This window comes from Thunnus thynnus, chromosome 10, assembly GCF_963924715.1.
Source record: "Thunnus thynnus chromosome 10, fThuThy2.1, whole genome shotgun sequence".
NCBI lineage: Eukaryota > Metazoa > Chordata > Actinopteri > Scombriformes > Scombridae > Thunnus > Thunnus thynnus.
In genome coordinates this window covers 8429036-8453298 of record NC_089526.1, presented here as the reverse complement: position 1 = coordinate 8453298, position 24263 = coordinate 8429036, and the positions used below count along the sequence as shown (strand labels likewise).

At 39.5% G+C, this 24263-nt stretch overlaps 2 protein-coding genes across 2 annotated transcripts; both read right to left on the bottom strand.

Moving 5' to 3' along the window:
• Positions 1-19: 19 nt before the first annotated feature.
• Positions 20-10474, bottom strand: rab11al (RAB11a, member RAS oncogene family, like). Its single transcript, XM_067600740.1, has 5 exons — positions 10125-10474; positions 6737-6932; positions 5707-5900; positions 3630-3710; positions 20-1925 (listed from the first exon to the last, which is right to left on the bottom strand). Exons 1-5 carry the CDS (start codon positions 10162-10164, stop codon positions 1786-1788), a joined length of 651 nt encoding a protein of 216 aa, XP_067456841.1. The 5' UTR covers positions 10165-10474; the 3' UTR covers positions 20-1785.
• Positions 10475-13485: 3011 nt separating this feature from the next.
• On the bottom strand, positions 13486-23779 carry rab25b (RAB25, member RAS oncogene family b). The gene is made up of 5 exons (XM_067600737.1): positions 23429-23779; positions 17955-18150; positions 15256-15449; positions 14886-14966; positions 13486-14150 (listed from the first exon to the last, which is right to left on the bottom strand). The coding sequence occupies exons 1-5, from the start codon at positions 23463-23465 to the stop codon at positions 14032-14034; spliced, it is 627 nt and encodes a 208-aa protein (XP_067456838.1). The 5' UTR covers positions 23466-23779; the 3' UTR covers positions 13486-14031.
• Positions 23780-24263: the final 484 nt, after the last annotated feature.

Genomic DNA, 24263 nt, shown 5'->3' with positions numbered 1-24263 from the left:
AAAGACATAAGAGACAAACTATAACAAATGAGATTTATTTATACATATGCAGTCCAAATATACATATATTAGAATAAATGTTTAAAAAGCCCTAACCTATACCACCCAGTTTAAGACCTTTGAAGTCAACAGAAGTCAGTGTTGATGTGGAAACACATCAGCAGGACAAACACCATCTGTGTGCATAACCTTTGAATTTAATCAAGCCCCTCCTAACACTACCATCCTTTCTCCTTTTCCTCATCTATTAAACTATTAGATACTAACAACCCCGATCCTGGCTCCTGAATACAACCACCCACCCCCCCCTCCCTCCCTCCCCTCCCCTCCCCACAGGAAATACAGACAAGTGAGAGTGAGGGCAGACCTCAGGGAGATCCCAGAAGGCAGAGTCCTGTTCCAGTTACATACAGTGTAGAGAGAGACAGAAAAGAGTAGGTGAGAAGGCAGTGGAGGATTTCACTTACAGTAAAACAAGCCATCTCGGGTACATCAGAGACCACAGGAGCAGGGCAGGGCTGAGTGCCCTCACTACCTCGTCCCCTGAAACATTATCCATCTATCCATCCATCTGAGCTAGCATGCAGCAGAAGCATAGGGTTTGTCCATGCATTTAAAACCAATTCCTTAATCTCTCCCATTACACCCGAAAGGGGTCAGGGGTGAAACGGTCATCGGCGGAGCCAGCACGGCTGTCCCGCTGGCAGTTAACCCGTCCGCTAGTGATGCAGCTATCCCATCTCATTTAGAGTTAACACTGTGCAAAGCTTGCAAGAGCATGACTCATCCGTAGAGTACAAAGTGTGCACAGAGCAGGAAAGCCTTCCAAACAAAGATCAAAAGCAATCAAAAAGAAATTACATGTCACTGTTAGGGAGGGATGTTATTGCTCTGAATGGCCTGGTGGAACACAATTTGAACCAACCAACTTCAACAAAATTCCAGCATGTGCATTTAGGAAAAATGACTTGAAGCCCTTGCTCCTCCATTAGCGAGGGGTAGTTGCCCTTACAAGTTTCTTTACACTGAGATGATTGTGAGCCGAAGCAAAAGCATCAAAAAAAGCAAGAGAGAGCTCCCTTTGCTGTGAAGCAATCAGTGTGGAAAATTTCTACCGACCAGTGTTAAAATGCAAACCCTTTGACCAAACAAGACCTTAATATAGTGTTCAATAAATATTGTATTACTAACTACTTGACATTTTGGGGAAAACTGGAGTGACAACGGTGACGGAAAGGTTGCACTTCAGTCTTTTGGATGTGGATTTTTATTGCCCAATATCCTGGTAGTGGGAAACTGAGGGGAAGCATTTTACTGGCTTTTAAAATAGATCTTTCAGAAGGGAGGACAGGTTGCAAAGACAGATCATGATGAGAAACCAAAGGGGTCTTATAATGTGTTCAATTTTTCATTAGATTGTGAATCAGTTCTGATCGTGTAACTCTTTCATTTTTAAAAGCTCATCGAGCTCCAAGCAGAACTTTGTGCATCAGGTACAGTGCATCTCACCTGTTTTCTTCCCACTCTCACCACACCACCCCTGTCTGTTCATCTAAACTTTTTTTTTTTTTTTTTTTTACTACCCTTCCTTCACTGATCCCTCTCTTCATACTGTTAATTCTTCTTCGCCAGACGATGTACAAATAAAGCTCAGTACAAGTGTCCTTGTGTTAAATGGTTCTCTCTACCTGTCTTTTCATTTCCCTGTCCGTCTGTCTGTCCCTCTTTGTCTATCTGGCTTTTTCTCCAATTTGTCTGGAGGTGAAGGAGGTCAGTGGTAAGGTCTCAGTTGGTCTGGCAGCAGAGACCCTTATTGGCTGAGTTTTGGGTGGGCTCGACCGTGATGGGCACTACATTGGAGGCTGGTGAGAAGTCTGAGTCGCTTCGTCCTGACATCTGCCTCTGTGACACGATGTCGTAGATAGCTGTGATGGAGAGAAGGGTGAAAACGGAATGAGTTATGTGTAGATGCCTATAAATCACGCCAACAGTGGGACATATTGTGATAAGGACAAACGGCATGGCAAAACTGAACAACAACTGTTCTATCCAGACTCCTGGCAGCAGTGTAGGATTCTTTCCATCCTAAGCTGGCATCGTTGTGTCATGTGGCACTACCGAGTCTCGTTTTAGGCATTCCCCGAAGCGATATGCAATAACTAATAGCATGTTGTACATTATGGGTCTGCGACGTGCTTCTGTGACCCTGCTTGCTCATGCTGATAAGTAGAAAGTATGAGCTAAAGCTTCAAACACACAAGTGAACTTCAGTGCTGTTTTTTTTTTAAATTGCAGTTTACCTGTCCTCAAACTCTACTTCTTCTCAACTTCAATCTTGAATCTCTGAATTCCAGTTACCTAAACTTTAGCTTAGATGCCATTGGAGTGGTTAGTTGCTCAACTCAAGAGAGCAGGACTGATGCGAACACCTCTCTGTTGCCTACTGCCTCTTTAACTCTAAACTACAGCCAGATGTGGAACAAAACAGTCCTGAAATAAAAACTGCCTATTAAGCAAGAAGGTCTGAAGTTAAACAAGAGTCCTGGCTCTGACTGTGACACGACACGTCAGGTGGTTAAACCATGAGTCATTACTACAGACCCTACACATCATCATCAGCTGCTGTGCCTATACAGACAATAACCAAACAGGATGACTCTCTGACCTAAGATCTGTCTGCCGCTGATAAATTCACATGCGACATCCTCTCTGCCCCGCTGGGTCTTAAGTTTAGTTCGTACTGGCCTGCTAACGCACTGCTAACTTCCTCTCTTCTCCTCCCTTAATGAGCTAATTAGCAACGTTAGCTCAATGGGGCTTGCTGGTTTGAAGTTTTTATGAATTAGAAATTACTGATAAAGCTGTAGTGTGGGCAGAATGGCTCAAGCGGTTCAAGTGGAGGCGTCAGGGAATTGAACATGGAGCAGAAGATGAATATAAACAGCAAGTGGCACATACTTGCAGACTGATAGCCCCTGGAGCAATTGAAGTGGAGGCACCACTCACTGTTCAATTTTCCCTTTAAGCACTCCAGGGGTTGAGTCAGTCACAACAATTGCTTTTTTTCTTCATGTTACCAAATCTCCAACATCAAATGCACTTGTTAGTGTGGCTTTATGTCTCCTGGGGAAACTGCTCACAGACATTTACTTGAGAAAACATATCTGTGAACCACTAACAAAATGTCTTTCTTAAGCAAACAGATGCGTCTGGTACAGTGGGTCAAAGTGGATTTGTGACCATAATGACCAGTGCTTTGTGGTTTGCTGGTGATTGGACCGTCTTCATAGCAGCTCTCAACAGGTTTGACTAGCTGAGTGGTCTTTCAGTGAGCCAATTACTCATGTTTTTGACCTTAAAAAAAAGATTGAGGTGGTTTCCTTGCCACAGCCTGCACATCAGCTAGAGGTGACTGATTAGATGGATTTTGCTGCCATCTAGTGGCAGAGGACAGACGGTGTTACGTAAACCATTAAAGTCTGGATGGAAATGTAACACTTTCAGACAAATCGATTTATATATAAGGCATCATCATTAAGTAGCTTAGAGGCTTTAGACATCAGTGCCCTTCAGGATCAAACTTACTGTTATTCTTTGATTTGATACACAGAAAACAATGTGAAGCTCACCTGTGAGAATAGTTTGGAAAGCCAGCTCCACATTTGATGAGTCTAACGCTGATGTCTCCAGGAAAGACAAGCCATGTTTCTCTGTAAAGCACACATGCACATAATGTCACAACTTATCATAGGCCTGCATTATTTTTAACTTTCACAACTACACTGACTTTTGGTGTACTGTAATACTGTTGCAGAACTGCTCATCGGCTAGAGGAAGTCATTAACAATGCAAAGATTCAGTGTTTAACTCTTATTGCAAATATACACTCACTACAGGGTTCCTTCCAGAAATGTTTAAGAGATCTGACCAAGACTTAATAGACAAAGTAAAGAAAATGATGGTTCACAATCTGATGAAAACCTTTAAAAAGCAAAACTTATGGTCTACTGAGAGATACACATCCCATTTAAAACAATTATACTAATATATTACATACATAGATGCATGATACACATTTCAATTTGATTCAAATAGTCAATAATTCTTTACTCTATATAATAACAAAAAAATAAGAACATGTTTAAAGTAGAGTAGGGATCCCTGGCACAACTTCACCTACTTCCAAGGTGCATGGAGAAGGAAAAAAAGTTTGAAAAGGTCAAAACTCCAGTAACACTTGTAGTATAAAGAACATCTTTATTGTGATTTTATTGTACTTGGGTACATTGTCTATGGCACTGAACCCAAGTTCAATAAAGTCACAAAAGATTAAAGGTTACCAGAGTGAAAGATACTATTTTAACAAAAAGCTTACTCAATCTGACCAACAACCAAAAAAATACCCAGAGTATAAAAATGTGTGATACGGAACAAAGAGAAGCAAGTATCCCTTCATATTTGTAAAGACCAGCAAATGTTTGGTGCTTGTACTGGGATGATAAACATTTACATTATGAAATTATGAACAATGAATGAATAAATCTGTTGATTCGCTGGATAATCAGTTACTTGTTTCTGCACTAGTGCTATATCTGTGTAATTTTCCCTTCTTTCTTTTTAATCTGCACATTGCAATTCCAAGTATAAAAGGGGATTATGAACTAAAATGAACTTTAGAAATAAATTATAACCATCATAGGTGAAAGGATAATTGTCACCCAGTGGCATAAAGGACTAAAGACTGGTGCTTTTTTGCTGTTGTGTTCTTTGGGGAAAACCCTTCATTTGTTGCACTGTCATAAACTTTGCATACACTTCTCCACCACATGGCATTTATGTAAATTAGGTATCATAAATTATGGTGTGTAGAAAGGTATAGATAGAAAAACAAATCGGTACAGATAAATAGCACTGACTTGTGAAATTGTTATTGATCTTCCAGCGAAAATGACTCCCTTTATGTTAACATGGATCAACAGGACTCGTGTATTTTACTCCCTTCTAGCCAATCCTATCAAGAGTCATTTACCAGTCAAAGCAGGTGCAACACTGAATCGGACAAAAGCCAACTCAAGGTCAAGAGTAAACACATGGCCCGACCAATCTAAAATAATAAGTGTCAAAAGGTTGACAATGTCATACTTGCGTGGAATACGAGGCTGCCTTTAAAAATAAGAAATCTGTTCTGAGACAAAGCCCTGAAATTCTCAAAGGGCCGAGATAAGTGGAAGTTTAATTAATTCAAATCGAGCCCTTTTGACCTAGTGGCATTCTTTCTGGAGAGCTTCTTACATGTACTCAAACAACATTCGAGCCAAGGACATATGTCGTTTGACGGGCGCATTTACGTAAAGTGCCTTACAGTATCACAGTGCAAACATTTCTAACATTTCTTCCAGTGGGAAGAGGTGCTGAAAGGAGTACAAACTAAACAGTATGAAGTAAACTGAAAGTAAACTTATGACACAAGCATATGCATTAATTAAATTCACTGTCAGCAACACACATGATAATATGTTGGAAAGTACTTTAGGCATCGTAACGACCTAATTAAAGCAGCTAGGGGTCAGTCTATCTATGCTCATTATCGCAGCTTTAACCTGACGATCGGCTAATGAGGCAGAGTTTTAGAATCTCACAGGCCAATACAGGCTACATACTGTATGTGCTTACACATCCCACACAATGCCATTACAGTGACAATACCTGCAAAGGCCTTAGCCTCATCTGTGGGTACCGCCCTTAGGTGGCGCAGATCGCTTTTGTTGCCCACTAACATGATGACTATGTTGCTGTCTGCATGGTCCTGCAGCTCCTTCAGCCAGCGTTCAGCATTTTCATACGTCAGGTGCTTGGCGATGTCATAAACCAAGAGAGCTCCGACTGCTCCACGATAGTACCTGGAAAACATAGAAGGGGTGGAACAGAATATGAATTGCAGCGGAGGACTTTCTCTTGTCATAGCCTGTTGATTTCAGGAATCTTTGCGAGTGCGTCATGAGGGCTCAGCCAGCTTTCAATTGCAGGAGTGTCCGATTAACAACAACAACAGTAGAACAAAACGGAGAGCATGAGCAAGAAATTAAAACAGTTAAGCTAAAACAACTGCAGGCAAAGCTCGTAAAACAAGTGAACATTCACTGACGTTGTTTATTGCAACGTAAGACTGGCTGCGCTCGCCGCCTGCTGCTGCTTCCTCAACGCCTGTGGGGGTTTGATACAGATACATGCCACTGCCTCGGGGTTGGCTGCTGCTTCAAGGTAGACAACACATCCAAGATAGTGACAAATGTTGGGAGGGGAACTTGACCGAGAAATGAGGAGGAAACAGTGATTAACAAAACACTTCCTGCCCCAAAGCAAAAAGGCTCATTTTGTGGCTTTAATCACTTCCTATTATCTCCTTCTGGTTATTTTAGGAATGATAAAGTGGTCCAATATGTTGATTTCTAAAATGAATTCATCACAAATAAGATCGGCACGCTGTTTCAAGTTTCTACTAGATGGAAGGTAACGCCTACAACCCCACACACTCACAACGCAGCCAAACTTCTGAACTGTTGTTATTGCAAATACATGAGGAAGCAAAAAGAGGCTCTTTTAAGTTCCTGTGCTTTGTGTGAATCTATATCAATAACATGCTCGTTTCAAACAGTGCATGTGGATCTGTGAGGAATGTCTGCATTTCAGTGTAATTGTGCTTCCACGAGGTCTTCAAATAACGGGCTGTACTCACGCAGAAGTGATAGCTCGGTATCGCTCCTGTCCGGCTGTGTCCCAGATCTGAGCCTTGATGGTCTTGCCTTCTACCTGGATGCTGCGCGTGGCAAACTCCACCCCGATGGTGCTCTTGCTCTCCAGGTTGAACTCATTACGGGTGAAGCGGGACAGCAGGTTGCTCTTCCCTACACCTGAATCTCCGATCAGCACCACTGTAGCAAAAAAAAAAAGAAAGAACAGAGAAAGAGGAACAATTATCAATAGCACATTCACAGTGTGTGGTGAATTCTACTTGCAAACAAATCGGTACAACACAATATAATTTTTGAGAATTTTAAAATGCATATGGAGAATTGACTATACATAATTACTGTATAATTTGATGGCTGTGTTTGAGCAGCGCAGCATACTTTACGGCTGCAGCTGTGAGGGCAAACAAATGGTAGACCTTTGATGAAACAGTCCATCAATTCACAAATAAGTTACACTGATAAACATGGGTTGAATTCTTTCATTAAAATTTGATTTTCATTTCTATTAAGACAGCCTGCCTCGCCAAATAATGACGTACACTTGTGGCTGCCGGCCAAGGTAAAGCAGAAACTCAGGGGACTACCACCGAGTATACAAAATATTAGAACCACCTGCTCTTTCCAGGAAATATATGCAGACTGAGCGCATGAATCCAAATGAAGCCAGTGATCCGCTCCGCTGCAGATTTCACCCACCACCTCACGTACTTCAGCCATGACAGTGTTTGACTGAAGGGCAGTAAATCACTTAAGGAAAAGTTTTTTTAATCATGGAAAGAACTGAGAGACTGATTATATCACATGTATGCAAAAATCAATTTGTATGAATAAGCTATCCTCCTGTTTTAAAGGCTGTAATTAATCAATATGTTTTGACTAACCCAAGTCTCACTATGACTTGTAAATGACGATATTTTCATTTTACGGTGAGCTATTTCTTTAAAGCTCAGTGTTGAATCATGGCGACAGAAACAAAGGCTTTAAATCTGTGTTTCCTCCTCTACCGGGTTTTCTCTTAAAATGTACAGAAGCAGGCATTACTGGTTGTCAGAAAAAAAAAAAACTACTTCCACAATTGTCAGGTGAGTCAGCCTGTCAAAAGGAACCTACCACACCAACTGCACACCACCCTGCTATTAGGAAATAGGAACTTGTTGTGGAATGTTGAAACGGCGTTAACAAATCGACCACGCTCACATTTAAGCAATGCTGCTCATTCTACAGGGAAACTGTGTGTGTGTTCAAGTTTGTCAGTGTAAGTATGGTGTAACAGACACAGGTACTAACCCGTCCACGTTAAGGGCCGGCTCAGGCAAACAAACAGAGGCCTTATTTCCCTATAAGCCTTATTTGGACTTTTTAATTCACACAAAACAGAGGCGCTCTCTAGAGACTACCCATCCCAACAATGTCCACGCCAAATATGTAACATTCACCGTTTTATCCTGCACAAAAGATCTTGGGCGGAGGACAAAAATCATTATGCAACCATTTTCAGGTCTGTTGCCATCAGACAGGTAATATGATGGCTGCATTACACACCCATTCACTAACCTATTGTTGGGTTTGCATTCTTCAGCTCAAAAGACATGACACTTCTCTATTATATTAAACAAACCCTGCATCCAATGATGTAGCCAAGCCTATGAATGAAGAATGAATCTAAAAAATCTAATCTAAGTCTACAGTATCTGTCTGGTCAGTGAGATTAAATTAAATCCCCTGAATTCCTTCAAATGGAATAAAAGCTCACCGTCATGTGACCAATCTCATCATTTCTATGTATGTGAAATTAAAGTTGGCTAATGTATAATACTGGTTAATCTAAAAGAGATAACTTTTAGTACAGCAGGATAATTATTTTCTCATTAGAACTGATTTTATTGCATCAAAATGCATCAAAGACAATCAAAAAGCTGAGGTGTTAAAATGTTTTTCATGTTTTGGAATGACTAAAAATATATATCATATAATATCTGTAAGAAGCCGATGGCTTTAATTTACTCTATCGGGTAGTGAAACGTACTTTCGGTCCAGAAAGAAAGACGTGAATTTGAGGCAGCTAGAATAAAATTGAAAAGTTTTGAGGCTGACAATGAGCAAATACACAGACACAGGTATGGATTCAGTAGGACAACAGGATGACTTCCTGTGCTGATGTCTCCATCGGTAGGGACAGGTCTATGTGACTCACTAAGAGCTCATGCAACTTGACTCATGCTATCTAACTGTGAGGGACAAAAGGAGGTTGAAGGAACAAAGGAGATCCATAGCAATAATTTCCTGGTTTAAGCGAGAGCCTGAATGGCAGCCAATACCTTATCAGTATCCTTGCAATACTGCACATGATTCAGATAAATTAGCTATTTGACCATCATGTCATCATGTCATTTTATCTGAGAGGGAGTGAGCAAATCTCATCCTCTCTATGCGCCGGGACAGAGCTTCTCTGTGGCCACACACACACACTTCATGCAGGTATTTCCAGTTTGACAACACATGCTTGTTTAGGGTTCTATATTTGAACTGACTATGGGCACTTAATTTCCCCTTGCTTTTGTCAAGGTACAACTATGAACTACAGGTTGTACCAGAAGATAGCCATATGGGAACAATCACTTTCCCCCCCAATTACAGTACATTTGGTACCAAATGACACATTGTGAGATAATGTTTCTGCATATTATGCCGACTGTTAAAATATCTGATCACTAGACAAACTTGATGATCTTTAAATGAGGCTATAAACTTTTTGAACTGTTGTTTAGAGCATAATAACTTTTTTTTAATTTAAGTAGTTAAGTTCAAGTGGTGTAATCATTTGAACAAGTGTTCACAAAAAAATGGTTTTGTCCAACACCTGTATGTACTTTCAGACTACAAACACGGGTAGTTTCTAGTTGACCATGAACTCCTCAGGTGTAAAACTAATGGACCAAACTCTTCTTTTTCTTTTCTCAACAGGTCTGGATGAAAACTGTTTTGATTTGTCGTCATACCAGAGCTTATGACCCCTTGTTGACCGACGCCGCATCCCAACATGATTGCATCATCGGCCTGCAAGATAATGACTCCACAGCAGATGCTGCTTAACGTGAAACACAAGAGTCCGTATTTAAGCTGCTTGCTAATGTTGCAATCATATGGCTGAACAGCTTTAACGGCAGGTCGTTACTTATGTCTCAACTAACAGCACTCTAAAGTCACAGCTCAGAGCAGGTGCCTTTGTCTCCTGGTCTGATAAACGTCGTCCTGTACCGTGTTGTTAGGTCAACACTTGAGACAACTCGGCATCAAATGACGCTCGCTCACAGGTGAAGCGCTGGTGTCGAAATTGAGCTAACTAGCTCTCAAGGTAAAACAACGACTCACCTTTAAAAAGATAGTCATATTCGTCTTCTCTGTTGGTCATAGTTTCTCCTCTTCTGCCTATTTACGTTACTCGAAGTCGAACAAACTTCTGGTGGTATTCAGCTACTTCGAGACCGACCGGCCACCGTTCACGACTTTAGCCTCACACAGGAAAGACAGTGAAAAATCGCACTAAAACGACAGCAACGCTGAGTCACTGACACGATGAACGAATATGATACTGATATTGTTTTCAGGCACACAAAAAAAATCAAGCAGCAACTACCAGCTAGCTATACAAAGTTTCCCCTCGTCTTCCTCACCCTCTGTCACTTGCCATTACAGAGGCTGCGACGTAACGTCAATTCTTTTGTCCCGCCCCTTGTTCGCTCCTAATGGTCAATAGCAGATCGACACCTGTCACTAGCGGTGACGTGATTGGTCCGCTGTGCTGCCGTTCATGATTTGGCCCCTGGTTGTTTAACTTGCATGACGTCAGCCTCTCCAAGCCTCAACAGGTAATATCGAGTCTCAGGTTAGTTAGCAGCAATGGCGCCCAGCTGGCAAACAATGGTATCACAAATATGTCTCTGCAACACATGTTACTGCAGCCTAAACAGTGCAAATACTGTGTAATATAAAACAGCAGGAGGACAAAAGAAGCCTTACTGACTATTTTAACTCTAATGTTCTGTTTGGGGGTCCATGGAGACCTTGGACCCTCTTGAACAGCCCCCCAAAAACATACTAATCAACTTGATGCTGTGGGACTTTATTGCTTATTGACCTATCTACATGATTTTGAACTAATGACATGTTTTAAAAGTAATCTACAAAAAACAGCGTGTTATGTTTGGGGTCTCATGATAATCCAGCTGTAAAACTGGATATTTTCACATGCTAAAAATCACTGGGTTAATATTTGACCCAGTTTGGGTCACACCAATACAACACTGGGTTAACTTTACCCAATAGAAATCTATTCTTTTGACCCAGTGTTACACGTAACAAGCTTAAGCTAAAAACTATAACAAATTTATTGTGTCTTGTACAAAACGATGCACACATGACATTCAAGTTATTAACAATCAATAACAAACCATGGCATGTAAAATTTAAAAGAATAGATTATAACAGCCTTTAGTTTGGGTAAATAACCCAACAGTAAAATAAAAATAACATTAAAACTGGGTCAAAACAACCCCTTGTGGCTTTCTGGGTCACATGAACCTAGTATTGTGTACGTGCTATATGTGCTAGTATGATCGTTGAAAATTCAAAAAGGGAAGCAGGGTTTGTCAGTCTACTCAATGGTAAAACAGTGGTCCCTTCATGTAAAAAGTTGGGAACCACAGTACATGTATCTGTGATTGATGTTGATAGTACTTTTTACACAGAACTGCCCCTCCCAAATCCCAAGAAAGTGTGTACACATACCACCTTGTTACCCTTCTACATACTGGGATTTTTAAAGGTCAAAAGAGAAGAAAAATACACATTTGAAGGGGGAAAAAATGTTGATTTTGCTATTATTATCATTATTATCTGTGGGACTCGAAACAATAAGGGCGTAAAGCCAAAGTTAACAAAACACAAGGATTAATCAAATTGCCCACTTCCTCCTCCTTTTCCTTTTGAGGCAAATAATTCAAGGTGAACTGCAGGTACTGCAGAGTCCATGGTACATACAGTTCCTGCCATTCACCTTGAATTATTTGCTGTATACATATTGTATGGTCTGTTAAGTGGCTCTCAAACTGAAATACAGGGTCCCCCAGGTATTAATGTTAAATTTCTTTTGTAGGATAAGAAGCAAGAAGAGAGATCAGCATTTACAAGAAAGATACAGAGCAAATAGTCAGTTATCCAGTGCAGACATTGGTTTCAGGATATCCAGATTGTTACTTAAAGTGGTACTGAATCCTGTGATGTTTGATTTTTGGTTTAAGACTTTGCTGGTATTTCCCAAACATCAAAAACAGGTTAACAATGTATGTACACATGCATATCAGAGTCTTTGAAATCATACTTCTCAACTCCAAACAGCTCAAATTTCCCTTTAAAGGTGACAGTTATTCTTAGTTCATCACATCAGTCCAAAATATGTTTCTGTAGGTGCATTCTCAAAACAGATGGACTTAGGTTTGGTCACATATTTTAAGAAAAGTACACAAAGTAGTCTATTTATTTTCATAAATTGATATATGTAGACTAAAATATTTTGCATTACTTTAAAAGAAACTATAAGAAGCTAAAATAGAATCTAAGATACAAATCTTCAAATGCAAGATATAAACAAATGTACCATATTTATCATGAAGATAAATAATTGTACGCATTAAAGATAGAATAAAGTGTGAACAAAATGAGAACATATAATCTAAATAATAATGGTTTCCATTATATTAAATGGTAGTCGGTATTTCCCACACTTTCACACTTGGCAGAAAAGGAAAGTCCCTAAAAAAACAGCTTTCAGCTCTTCACTGTGGTTTTTTCACACTGTGTTCGTGCTGTTGTGGTCAAACTGGCCGTTTTTCCATTGTTTCACTCTTAATAACTCTTGTTTTCTCTGTCTGTTTTCTCTGTCTTTATCAGGCAATTCATTAATTTCTCATACAACTGACAACTGGTTTGTTTTCACTGTTATTCAATTTGTTGCAGGAAGGAAAAATGTTTTATCATATCTCTCCAGCCCTTTATAACAGCCTGTGCATTTATTCAGTGGCAGTATTGTCATTCTGACGGGGTTTAGCCAACATTAATTGGGCAAGTTAATTATCTCAGCCCAGTCAGAGGAAAAGGAGATATCATGCTTGAAAAGGGTGCCCACCCCTGACCTATTCTGTCAGACGGAGATGCTAGTGTACGTCTAAAATTCATGTCTCAGAACTTTTTCTACATCTTGTAATGTTGAAGTCTCCAGAATTTTCAGACCTCATTATGGAGTTCCTGTGAGGTTATGACCTTCTGATAGGGCTAGAAACAACCCTGGGACAAATAATATTTTCAGAGTAGACCTTTCACGGTTGAGATTACTACAGGAAAATATCTTTCAGCTCAACCAGATTGATGCAATATTTCTAATTACTGAATTTTTTTTACTTTTTCACAGCAGATATTCTGACTTGTTCAAGCAGGAAAAGCACAGGTGTTACTAATAACATAAACAATGACTCCATTCTATTCCAAGTGTCCTAGTAAGCCATTACAGTGTGACAGTGAGCCAGCATGCACAATACCAGGACCCTGAAACTGTAGCAGCTAAACGGAACTCATCCATCATTCATTTTATTATTTACACCCTTTTTTTTCCTACTCTGACATATCAAAATGTCTTCAGTGAAAAAGGCCCATCTTTGGTTATAAGATACAAATAACATACAGTAGTCAATAAAGCATTTATTTATGAACAGAAATGCAATCAGTCTCATCAGCTTTAGCATAGCAGTAACAGCAAGACTCAGTCAGTACTTACAATATTAGCCACCAACCAAACATTTTAAGAAAAAACATGTATCATTTACATTTAAAACAGTACACGCAATGATGCATCTCAGTTTGTCCTATCTTCTGCATAAATCATAAATATATTTTCTTACAGGTAACACAGTTTGGTGTTTTACCAGTGACCTACAGTATATGCTTAATAGTCAGCAGGGACTCTTGAAAGATTGATGTTGTTTTCCAGCTACATTCGTTCACATTTATTAATCATCTTTTGAATGCATCATGCCACCATGCAACTTGTACATCTTGTAAATCAGTCATTTCAAAGTGCTATCATTTAAGCCAGGACCATTAATAGTGGTGCCCAAGGTTGCCGTGCTGCTTGCCTCTCGTTGGGCTCTTGCTCAGGGTTGTGGGTAAAGGAGGAGTTTGCCTGACACCCATCCTGAGGCCTCTGCGCTCCTGAAGGAGGATTTAATCAGATGTTTCTGCAGCAGGGTTTATTCTCCTCTGTGTTCTCTGCTCTGGAGCTGTTTAAGGACACAGCAGTGATAGAGCCCCGGACCACTTCCTTACTGCTCACCTTCCTGTGAATCTCTGAGACAGAAAATTGATATATACTTTACATTTATATATGCTAGCATAGAAAAAAAGCTGCCAAGTTCCCAAGTTCCCACGCTTTGATGGGAAAAGTAGCAGAAAGCTCTATAGTACCAAAACAAAGTACATATGCACTTCCATGATACACAAAAATTGATTGGAAAAGGACAGCAACTCTTGAACAAATGTAAAAAAACGTCACTATGATGAAGTTGTTCCTTCCCAAACAAACACCAACCAGAGGTGCTGTTTCCGGAGGTGGGTATTTTTAAGCTCAAAGCAAATCAAATGGCTGTCTCATGGACTGCCAAAGGTCATGTTATTCTACCCTTTTCCAGATTTTGATTTTCTCCAGACCTCCATGAGACGAGAACATGGAGGTCTGTACTATATGAGGTTAAATTCAAGGTTACAGGGTGGAGTGTCTATGGGAAAAACAATTTTGTGTATCCATAGCACATGATTTATATGTATTTGCAGTGAACAGAGCAAATTGAAGGAAACCAATGTTAAAATTCCACACAGAAAGGACAGATCAGTGAATAAATCTACCTCCCCCTTGCTGTTCAGCAATCCACCATGCCACCTTCACTGTTCTTAAACTAGAACAACCATACTGTATGTTTAAACAGACTATGCCTCCCTTTGGATCTCTGCAGATTTGTACATTAACAACAGATTTGCAAACTGATTCAAAAGTAGACAAACAAAAAAGACATTAAAATGAATTACCTGCAAGGACATTGTTGAATGCTGCTTCCACATTAGTTGACGCCAAAGCCGAAGTCTCCAGAAACAAAAGACCTTTCTTTTCTGGATAAAAACAAACAAAATTCAAGTAAGACAGATAATTTTGTGTAATTTTAAATGTACACTCCTAGATATTATTATAGCACCCAAAGTCCTAAATTTCACTGAATAGTCTGTAATACTGTCATATTGACAAGTCATAGTTGGGTGCAACAAATTTAAAACATACCATCCAGCAATGAACATCTTCATATTCTCTATCAATCATCACATATTAATTTCCCATAAACTCTTTATAATGAACTTAAAATTTTCATTTTCAGCACGGTGGTAATGCTTCTTGACTTTGTACCTGCAAAATCTTTGGCTTCTTCAGTGGGCACAGATCTCTCTGACTCCAGGTCAGTCTTGTTTCCCACCAGCATGACCACAATGTGGGGGTCAGCGTGGTCGTACAGCTCCTTTAGCCAGCGTTCCACGCTGTCATAGGTGAGGTGTTTGGTGATGTCATAGACCAGCAGGGCTCCAACAGCCCCTCTGTAATACCTGTTTGGAGGACATTGACTTCACAGTTACTCCTCATGTGACATTTAGGTGTCTCCTTTATTTATTTTTTTGTGACGCTACTTTTAGGGCCAGTGTAAAGTTGCCTCTATGGCTAAATGAAGGTGATATAAATAAAAAGGGAAAGGTTTTTACAAGCTGTAAACACAGCATTGACATCTATTTGGAGTTGTGTTTCTGGCCACCTGATGATTGTAAGTTTAATATCCTCTCTCACTGTAGCTCCATTTCAGATGATAATTCTCTGTGGATTCGTCAAGCAACCCCTTTCATCTTTATGCATAGTCATTCGGTCCATTGTCATTTAAAAAAAATATTGATTATAGCGGCTTTAAGCACTGTCTTGCTTTATCTTCATTCAGAATGAACAGTTTCTCCTACTGTCAATTGAAAGTTAAATTAATGACTGACAATTGCTCTGAAGTCATGAACCAATCAATACTTCATTCACAATTACATTTCTGCTCCCCTCTTCCAGCAGCATAATTAATTCCACTTTAATAGGTTTTAGCTGCTTGTTAGAGCACAAATAGGAAATTCCATGGGAGTGAGAATTTGCATAGTGGAATAAGTCTGCAAGTAATTACTCAAAAAGCCAAGCTGTCAGAAAAGAGCTAATCCCGTGGTGTAGCATATCCTCAGATTTTTCCATGTCTTAAAAATAAAAATGACATGGTTCTATTGTTTTAAAACCAGTTTTCACACTGTTAATCCTTCTAGTTTAATTTAAAAAAGAATGAATCCGGGGCACACTCAGATAGAACAGAGACCCGCTGAGGGCTTAGTGCTCAAATGAAGGTCTCTGCTCTAACCAATTGGATTTTGGAACCCAAGTGTGTCAGTTGGAAACTGACTGGATACAAGAATGTGCTGGTGGTTTTTCAGGTAGTGTGGGAGGAAACTGATGATCAGTGCCTTGCGTGTGTTTTGGGTGATAACAGCACCACCTTAACATGCTGACATACAGGTTGCTCAACAACTACAATATGGACTAAGAAAAGAAGTATGAGATGTTGATTTTAAAAATGGTTTCTACCTTTTACTTAAAGGAATCGTTAGACATTCTGATAAATATTTGTGTTCTTGCCAAGAGTTAGATGAAAAGATTAATACTACTCTAATGTCTGTATAGTAAATATAAAGCTGTAGACGGCGACTAGCTATCTTAGCTTAGCATAACTGGAAACAGGGAAACAACTTCCCTGTCTGTCCAAAGGTAACAAAATATGTCTACCAGCACCTCTAAATCAACACGTCATATTTCGTTTGTTTAATCCGTACAAAAACAGAGGTGTATAAACAACAATTTATGTTATGTGCAGTACTATTTCTTGGCAGGAATCAGTTGCTAGGAAACCAGCAGAGATTCCACTAAGTTCCCCGCCAAGAGACTGTCCAGCACAAACCTGTGAAACATAAAATTGTTGTTTTTACACTTTGGTTTTGTACAGTTTAGACAAACAAGGTATAATGTGTTAATTAGTGAGGTTTAGAGGTGCAGCAGAATTTTTTCTAACCTTTGGACAGAACCAGGCTAACCTTTCCCCTGGTATCCAGTCTTTATGCTAAGCTAAGCTAACCAGCTGCTGGTATATTTACCATACATACATGACAGTGGTATCAATCGTCTCATCTAACTCTCAGCAGGAAAGTAAAGTAATACATTTCCTAAAATGTCAAACAATTTCTTTAATATATTATATCTATTTAAATTTAGGTATGTTTTTGTCTTAACTTGTACGTTCAGCACAGCCACAATCCAGCTTAATAGCAGAAAAATGGTTCCACAATAATACAGCCAGAAATCATCCTAGAGTACAAAGAAATGTTGATTTCTTTTCTGACAGCGAGATTGTGAAATAATACAATCGAAATACACTGTATTTTGAATAAGGGGCTCCCTGACTCTTTACATGCTCATCTGCCCTTCTTGGACTGAAAGGACCAAGGTCATGACCCCTCTCTTTGGGTTCAAAGGAGTGAGGCCTGCACACTGTTTAACTCCCAATAAAATAATTTTATTCTCTTTTTTGAGGCAACGTTTCAATCTGTGAGATCTTTCACAGGCACAGATTGAAATGTTGCCAGAGAATAAAATTATTTATTAGGAGTTTAACAGTGTGCAGACTTTGCTCCTTTGTACCTGCAATGATTTTTTTTTTGTCTTGCACCTGAATAATTTGCCTGGATGTGCGCACACTAGGTCCCTCTTCTAAAGTTTTCCCTCTCTTTGGGTTACCAAATATAACTTCAGGAAATGATCTGTAAGGTAATCAGTGACTGAAGTGCAAGTAGTGGAGACAGTTTAACAAGAAGAAGGTGCACCAAAAATGTGATTTTAAATTGTAAAATAACTGCAAGAACGCCTTGAAAATCTGCTAAAAAGAAATACAAATTTGGGCAACTTAAACTTGACACACAGATGTTTTAAAAGTACAGCAGTACAGTATACACTAATAATATAAAAAGCTGATTCTTGGTACTCACGCAGAAGTGATGGCTCGGTATCGCTCCAGTCCGGCTGTGTCCCAGATCTGAGCTTTGATGGTGAAGCTGCTGAGCTGTACTGTCCGTGTGCTGAACTCCACCCCGATGGTTGTGCGACTGTCATGGTTGAACTCGTTTTTGGTGAAGCGGGACAGCAGGTTGCTCTTGCCTACTCCAGATTCTCCTATTAGAACAACTGCAGAGGACACAAAACACAGAGGCATTTTAAATACAGTGGAGAGCGTCCATGTTTTTGTAACGTAACATTTTAATCCCGTCAAAGACACACTCCTCCTCCAGTTTTACTTGCTCATCTATACTTGAATTGCAAGGGAATTCTTAACATTAGATCCAGAAGAGTGACAGAGGTGTACTGTGCACAGCAAGTTTTGCAAGAATATCAAGTATTTTAATGTTTTGCAGTATCTTGGATGGTAAAAGACTAAACCCAGTATTTCTTGAGTAATATATGGATAAAATAGACAAAGTCAAGAGTCACAAAGCCTAATATGAGACAATCCTGTGACGTCCACTTTATCCTTTATAGCCCTTAATTCTTAATTGAAGCCTTTAGTTTAAGTGTGTCGTTCTTGGTTGCTCCATAAATCCCCAGTCTTAGCTGTCTGAGACTGAGGCTGATTACACCATTAGGGATATGATGTCCTATTTTAAAAGCAGCACCACACCCTCATGGTAAATTACTTAATTGTTTTAAGTCAAGCATACAAAGCAAATAATGCAGAGACAGGACATGTTGAGTAAAATACTGGGCGGAGATGCGGGATGATGGTCTGTAACAGAATCACCACATTATTGATTAGTAAAGAGGTAATGTGACATTGTAAAGTTCACCCATGTGTCAAATTACTTGAGGCAGGGCAGGAGTGAGCATGAAAAGCAAAAGAAGTAAAGCTAAGCAGGATGACAAACTTCAGCGGTTGGGGTATACGTGTGGTTTCAGAAGTGAAGGACATTTTGAAGTTTTGCTGTTTGTTTTCTCACTCTGTGTACTTGTGAGATGGTTGCGTGGGGGTTTTATTCATCATTGAAGCTATACCATATAACACTCTGAAACATGGTGGTCTGTCATGCTTGTGGTGTAAATATTTAAGCAACTTATTTGAGCAAAACTGAAGTACCGTCATTTGTATTTTCTTCCGCAATTGTCAACTCTTTGGTGAATTCACACACTTCCTCCTCTATAAAACTGAAAACCTTTGAGGGAAAAATCTCTCAAAAGCAAACCTTTGTTTTTGGAAATAAAACAGTCTCTCAGAGTGTAAAGTGATTCCAAATCAGGTGGAACAAGTTAAGCTGCTACTTCATTTTATCTCGGTCAAAGGATCCTACCCACTGAGTAAACAAGACAAGAAATAACACAGACACCCCCTCTGTACATTTCAGTGACTAATGTTTGGGTTTCAGTTATGAGCAGCTGACTCAGAGAGAAAAAAGGTTTGGCTTAATTGGCCCAGATAGGAAAGTATGACCACACTAAGAAGACACAGCAGTGCTGGGATCTCTGCATAAAGTCCCATCTTATTGTTGAAGTATTTGACCTTGTGGACACCAGTTCTTACTTCCACAGCCATTAAATACAGAGTTAGGATGTGATGGGTGTTAAAGGAATGCTTCAACATTTTGGGAATTATGCTTATTTGCTGTTTTTCTGAGAGTAAGATGAGAAGACTTTAGTCATATCCACATGCTAAATATGAAGCTACTGTATAGCTAGCAGGCAGTTTGCTTATCTTAGCATGAAGACTGGAAGCAGCAGGGGAAACAGCTAGCTGGCTCTGTCCAAAGGTTTAAAAAATCTGCCTCCAAACACTTCTTAAACTCATTAATTAACCAGTTGTATCCTGTTTGTTTAATTCATACAAAAAATGAAATGTAAAGTTGACAAGTTGTGTTTCTATGGGGAGTTACTTTTAACACAAGAAAGAGCCAGGGTAGCGGTTTCCACTCTTTTTACTATGCTAAAACAACTAATGTTATTATTTACATTTTGGTTTTTGTGCAAACAAATAAATAACCAAGATATGATGTGTTAATTAGTGACCTTGGGTGATTCATTTAAAGAGGAATACAGTGAATATACTTAGAACTAACAAGGAAAGAACATTAAAATAGTAATAGCTTGAACTGTGTGACATGATACACTGCTTTCTAGGGCACGATTTGACTACAAAGGTGGACAAGGTATCTACCTAGATGATTTTCAGTGGATAGGGGTATATTTCCAGATTCCCACAGGTTAGAGTTACTAAAAACCCAGAATGATAAAAATTTGCCAGATTGGATTCACAGTTTTTGAACTGGACCTTCCTACAATAACAAAACCTGCCTAGCAAGAAAGATGTTTCATATAATTTCAGGAACAACAGTGACCTTTGAGCTTTGAAACTTAGCTACAAATGATGTGTTCATTATTCACTAGTCACAGATTTTAAAAAACAACAACAACAATAAAAAAAAACACTTTAGCACTTTTTTCCTGAACACCTGCTGATTCCAATGAAAGAAAGCTACACTCTAAAAGCAGAGATGACTTGCTGCAATGACTTTCAGTATGTTTAACCTGAAGTCTGAAGTCAAAGCAAAGAATGTTTTACAAGTTTCTCTACTTTGGCTTGTTTTAGGTAATTGTTCACTCTGCAGCCAGATCCCTGTACTGCTTTTTTTTCCAAGAGGGAGGGATGAAAATGCCTTTTTCTCCTCTTCTCCTCTGCTACTGAGTAACTTCTTATGTAAACAACACCCTGGTCTCTATGGAGATACAGGTCAAGCTCTCTGTTGGTCTGGTTTGTCAATTCTGAAAAACTTGATGCGTTGCAGTGAGGATTAAATTTTTCTTTTGTTTGTTTTCATGACCTTCAGGACATGAAATGTAACTACTGAACTGCACACAGTACCGCTGCTACTTACAGCCCTGAAATCCTCATGGAAACCTGAAACAACTTAGGGGTATACTCAACAGACAGATGGTTAATATTCAAAACATGAAGAATATAGTTTCTAATATATGTACTGTATGTGTATGAGTTTAAAGGTTAACTTTAAAGGATGAGTTCGCAATTTTTCAAGTCTGTCTTAAAACAACAGTCAAGTGCTCATATGAACACCGAAAGAGGTTTTCCTCGCTGTAATCATTCCTCCTGTTCATACTGGCCATTAGAAGATCCCCTCATAATGCACTTTCGGTGCTCAACATGGGAACACTGTCCGAGGGCACACAAAGAGGGGATTTTATGCTAAAAAGACTGTAAATGTGGCAGATATCCACTTGACTGCTGAAGCCTCATTGTGAACCTATCCTTTAATTACTTGATCATGAAATTCTATGTAATAGTACATGAGCAAAATTAAATATCCAGTAGCAATACATACTCTGACAAAATGACTGTTAGCATGAAATGACTCATTCTTGCAGTGCTCTTCAACAATGTGTCGATGTATGTGAAGGGTCGGGCTCACATTCCAAGTAAACACTACAGAATCTGATTTTACTGATTAGTTTCTCTAAGCTATCTGTCAATTGATGGATGGAATGAAAACCTGCACATACTTTTGAGGCGCCACAGCACACACTGTTAGGACCTCTCCAGTACTGAATTATGTTTGTTCCATGATAACAATCAGCTTGTCAACTTTGTCACAATTCATGGGCCGGAGGAGGGATCTTTCCTCTGTTGCTGCTGGTGAAGTTTCATCCTTTTTTCCCCCCCATGTTAAGGGCATAGTTTGACATTTTGGTAATTACCCTTATTCAAGTTAAATGAGAAAATCAATACCACTCTCATGTGTAAGGCTACAGCCTGCCTGCTAGTAGGTGTATTGTTTTTTTCCCTTTGGACAGATCCAAGGCTAGCTGTTTCCCCCTGCTTCCAGTCTTTATGCTAAGCTAATCTAACCAGCTACTGGCTGTAGTCTTAGACAGACAGATTTATTATAACTCCCATTTCTGAGAGTGGTGTCATCTTCTCATCTAAGCGTATACTGTATATCTCAAAATGTCTAACTATTCCTTTGAAGTCCCCCTCCACTCAAAAATGTTTTTCACTTGTTGTTTCTTCAGTTGGATGCTTGAGCTTCACTGTGCAGAATGATGTATGTGCAGAGTTTGATACTAGAAGGCTGTTTTCACATTCATCTGTGGAAAGGAGAACGTTTCTATGTGATCATTGAAAATCTGAGGTTAAGCATAATTTGTGACATCACAACTAGTTTGGAAGCTAATTGTGATCCATTATGCAACTTACACAAGTGTGATGTGTAAACATGAAACCTCCAGCAGTCATACACTGAAAATGGACTTTTTAGTGAAGTAGGAGACATCTTATTTGACATCGTAACATCGTAATTGGACTTTTTGCGGAAATAACAATTTCAGACACATTTGTTTTGTTTTTCCTTTTCGCCTTCATTTGATCGCTAACAGTGTAAAGAAACATTGTGGTTATGAGGTATGTGCCTTAACCATTATGCTCCTAGTGCGCCCCCAAAGCCCTTTCAGGTAAATTTTCAATTCTGGGCCAAATTAATAAAGTTGACATGACATACCTATTTTGTAGTGGAACTCTTTAATCTGATGACTGTTGCTATTTGATGTTTTGGACACAGTTGCTTTGGTTTCTCCATCCACCTGCAGTGACTTTTTATCAACATGGCATTTTTGTACTGAAATGTCAAATCACTGAACCGAATCACTTCCCTGAATGACTTCTACTTCTCTCTTACATCTGGTACCTTAATCAGGTGCATATAAGAAATAAACACGCCATGTAGTAAAAGATGCTGTGTGTGTTTCTTTTTATGTTAAGAGCAAAATGAAGTGACTTTTCCAAGATGCTACTTAAAATAGTGCATAATGCAGGTCCAGAGTTCATGTGTTGACAACCCCTTTGCGGACTTAATGTTATATTTGGAAAACAAAATGAGTGATGTAATTTAAATGGTCACCTTTTGTTTGCTTGTCTTGTTGGCATTAACATGCTACTTTAAACCATACACTCTATAATACAATGTTGTCTGTGTGGAATGCTAAAGATAAGCATGAATGTCAGTACACATCCTGGTTTCAACAATATCCTGTGTAAGGCATATACTGCTTTCACAGAGACGACTGCTGAACTGGTTAACGTGGTTGCGGTTTCACTCAAAGGATCTCTCTCACCTGAAGAGTTTTGACACTTATAAGCTTTGAGACAAATACCTAAATAATAATATTCACCCACACAGCTGGCTGAGTGCACTGCTGACAACCAGAGGCATACATACTTTTAGTTATCTAAGCTGAGTATTACTGAGTACTGTGTTCTACAGTAAGCTGTTATTGTCAAGTTAATGATAAACAAGGAAGTATAATTGAAGGACAAAGGAACAATATAAAATGACATTTCACTTTCAAATAATTTAGGAACTCACCAGTTGGTGCATCAAAGTAAGTCAACAGGGAGAATACATGTACTCACCCTTAAAGACAAAATTGTAGGCCTCATCTGACCCCATGTTGCGTCCATTCAATGTTGCCGCCCCACAGTTTGCTGCCGTATCTCCAGCACACACACAGGCTGATTGCAGGATGTAAGATGACACTGACTCACACCACAACCAACCAACCCAGATCCTCAAGCTTCAGGAAAGAAAATGGCTGCAAAGCTGTTTTGGCACATGAATGCCAGTCACCACCTTTCTGCCCTTCACTACCCTTCCCAGTCTGAGTTAACAGAAAGCTGGCTTGTTTGAACAAGACATGCTGAGTGTATCCAGGATATTCTGCTGCTGCGGCAGGCGGGGATTGTGTCTGGGAGTGGTGGGGCAGAGATGGAGGTGTGTCTTAGTAATGGAGTCAGTGTACGGCAGGTTGGACAGGTGGGGCAACTAGCAGGTACAGCTGAGAGAGGGCCGTCAGGCGCCTCCTGCTGGACTAATAAAATTATTGCATGTAGGAAGCAGGAAGCAAGTGTTTTTTGCTTTATTACTAAAGGAAAAACCACCCGGAATCTATATTATTTCGATAATAGTGTACACTTAAGTCTCTCCACAGCTCAACAACAGAGAGAGTAACAGAACAGGACCTTGGGCAGTATGAAACCATCCATGCTGAATTTCAGTCTCTCTCTGCTTGATTTTCTTCTTAATTGTCATATTCCTTTTTTATACACAGGTCTGATGTTTCTATTGGATCCACTTGTCTGCTGCTGGCCTCCTGTTTCTATAAATCTGTGGTCACAAAGACTATCACTGTACATTTATAGTATGTGGTATTATCTCTTTCAAAAGATGCTTTCATTTTTTCTATTTTCT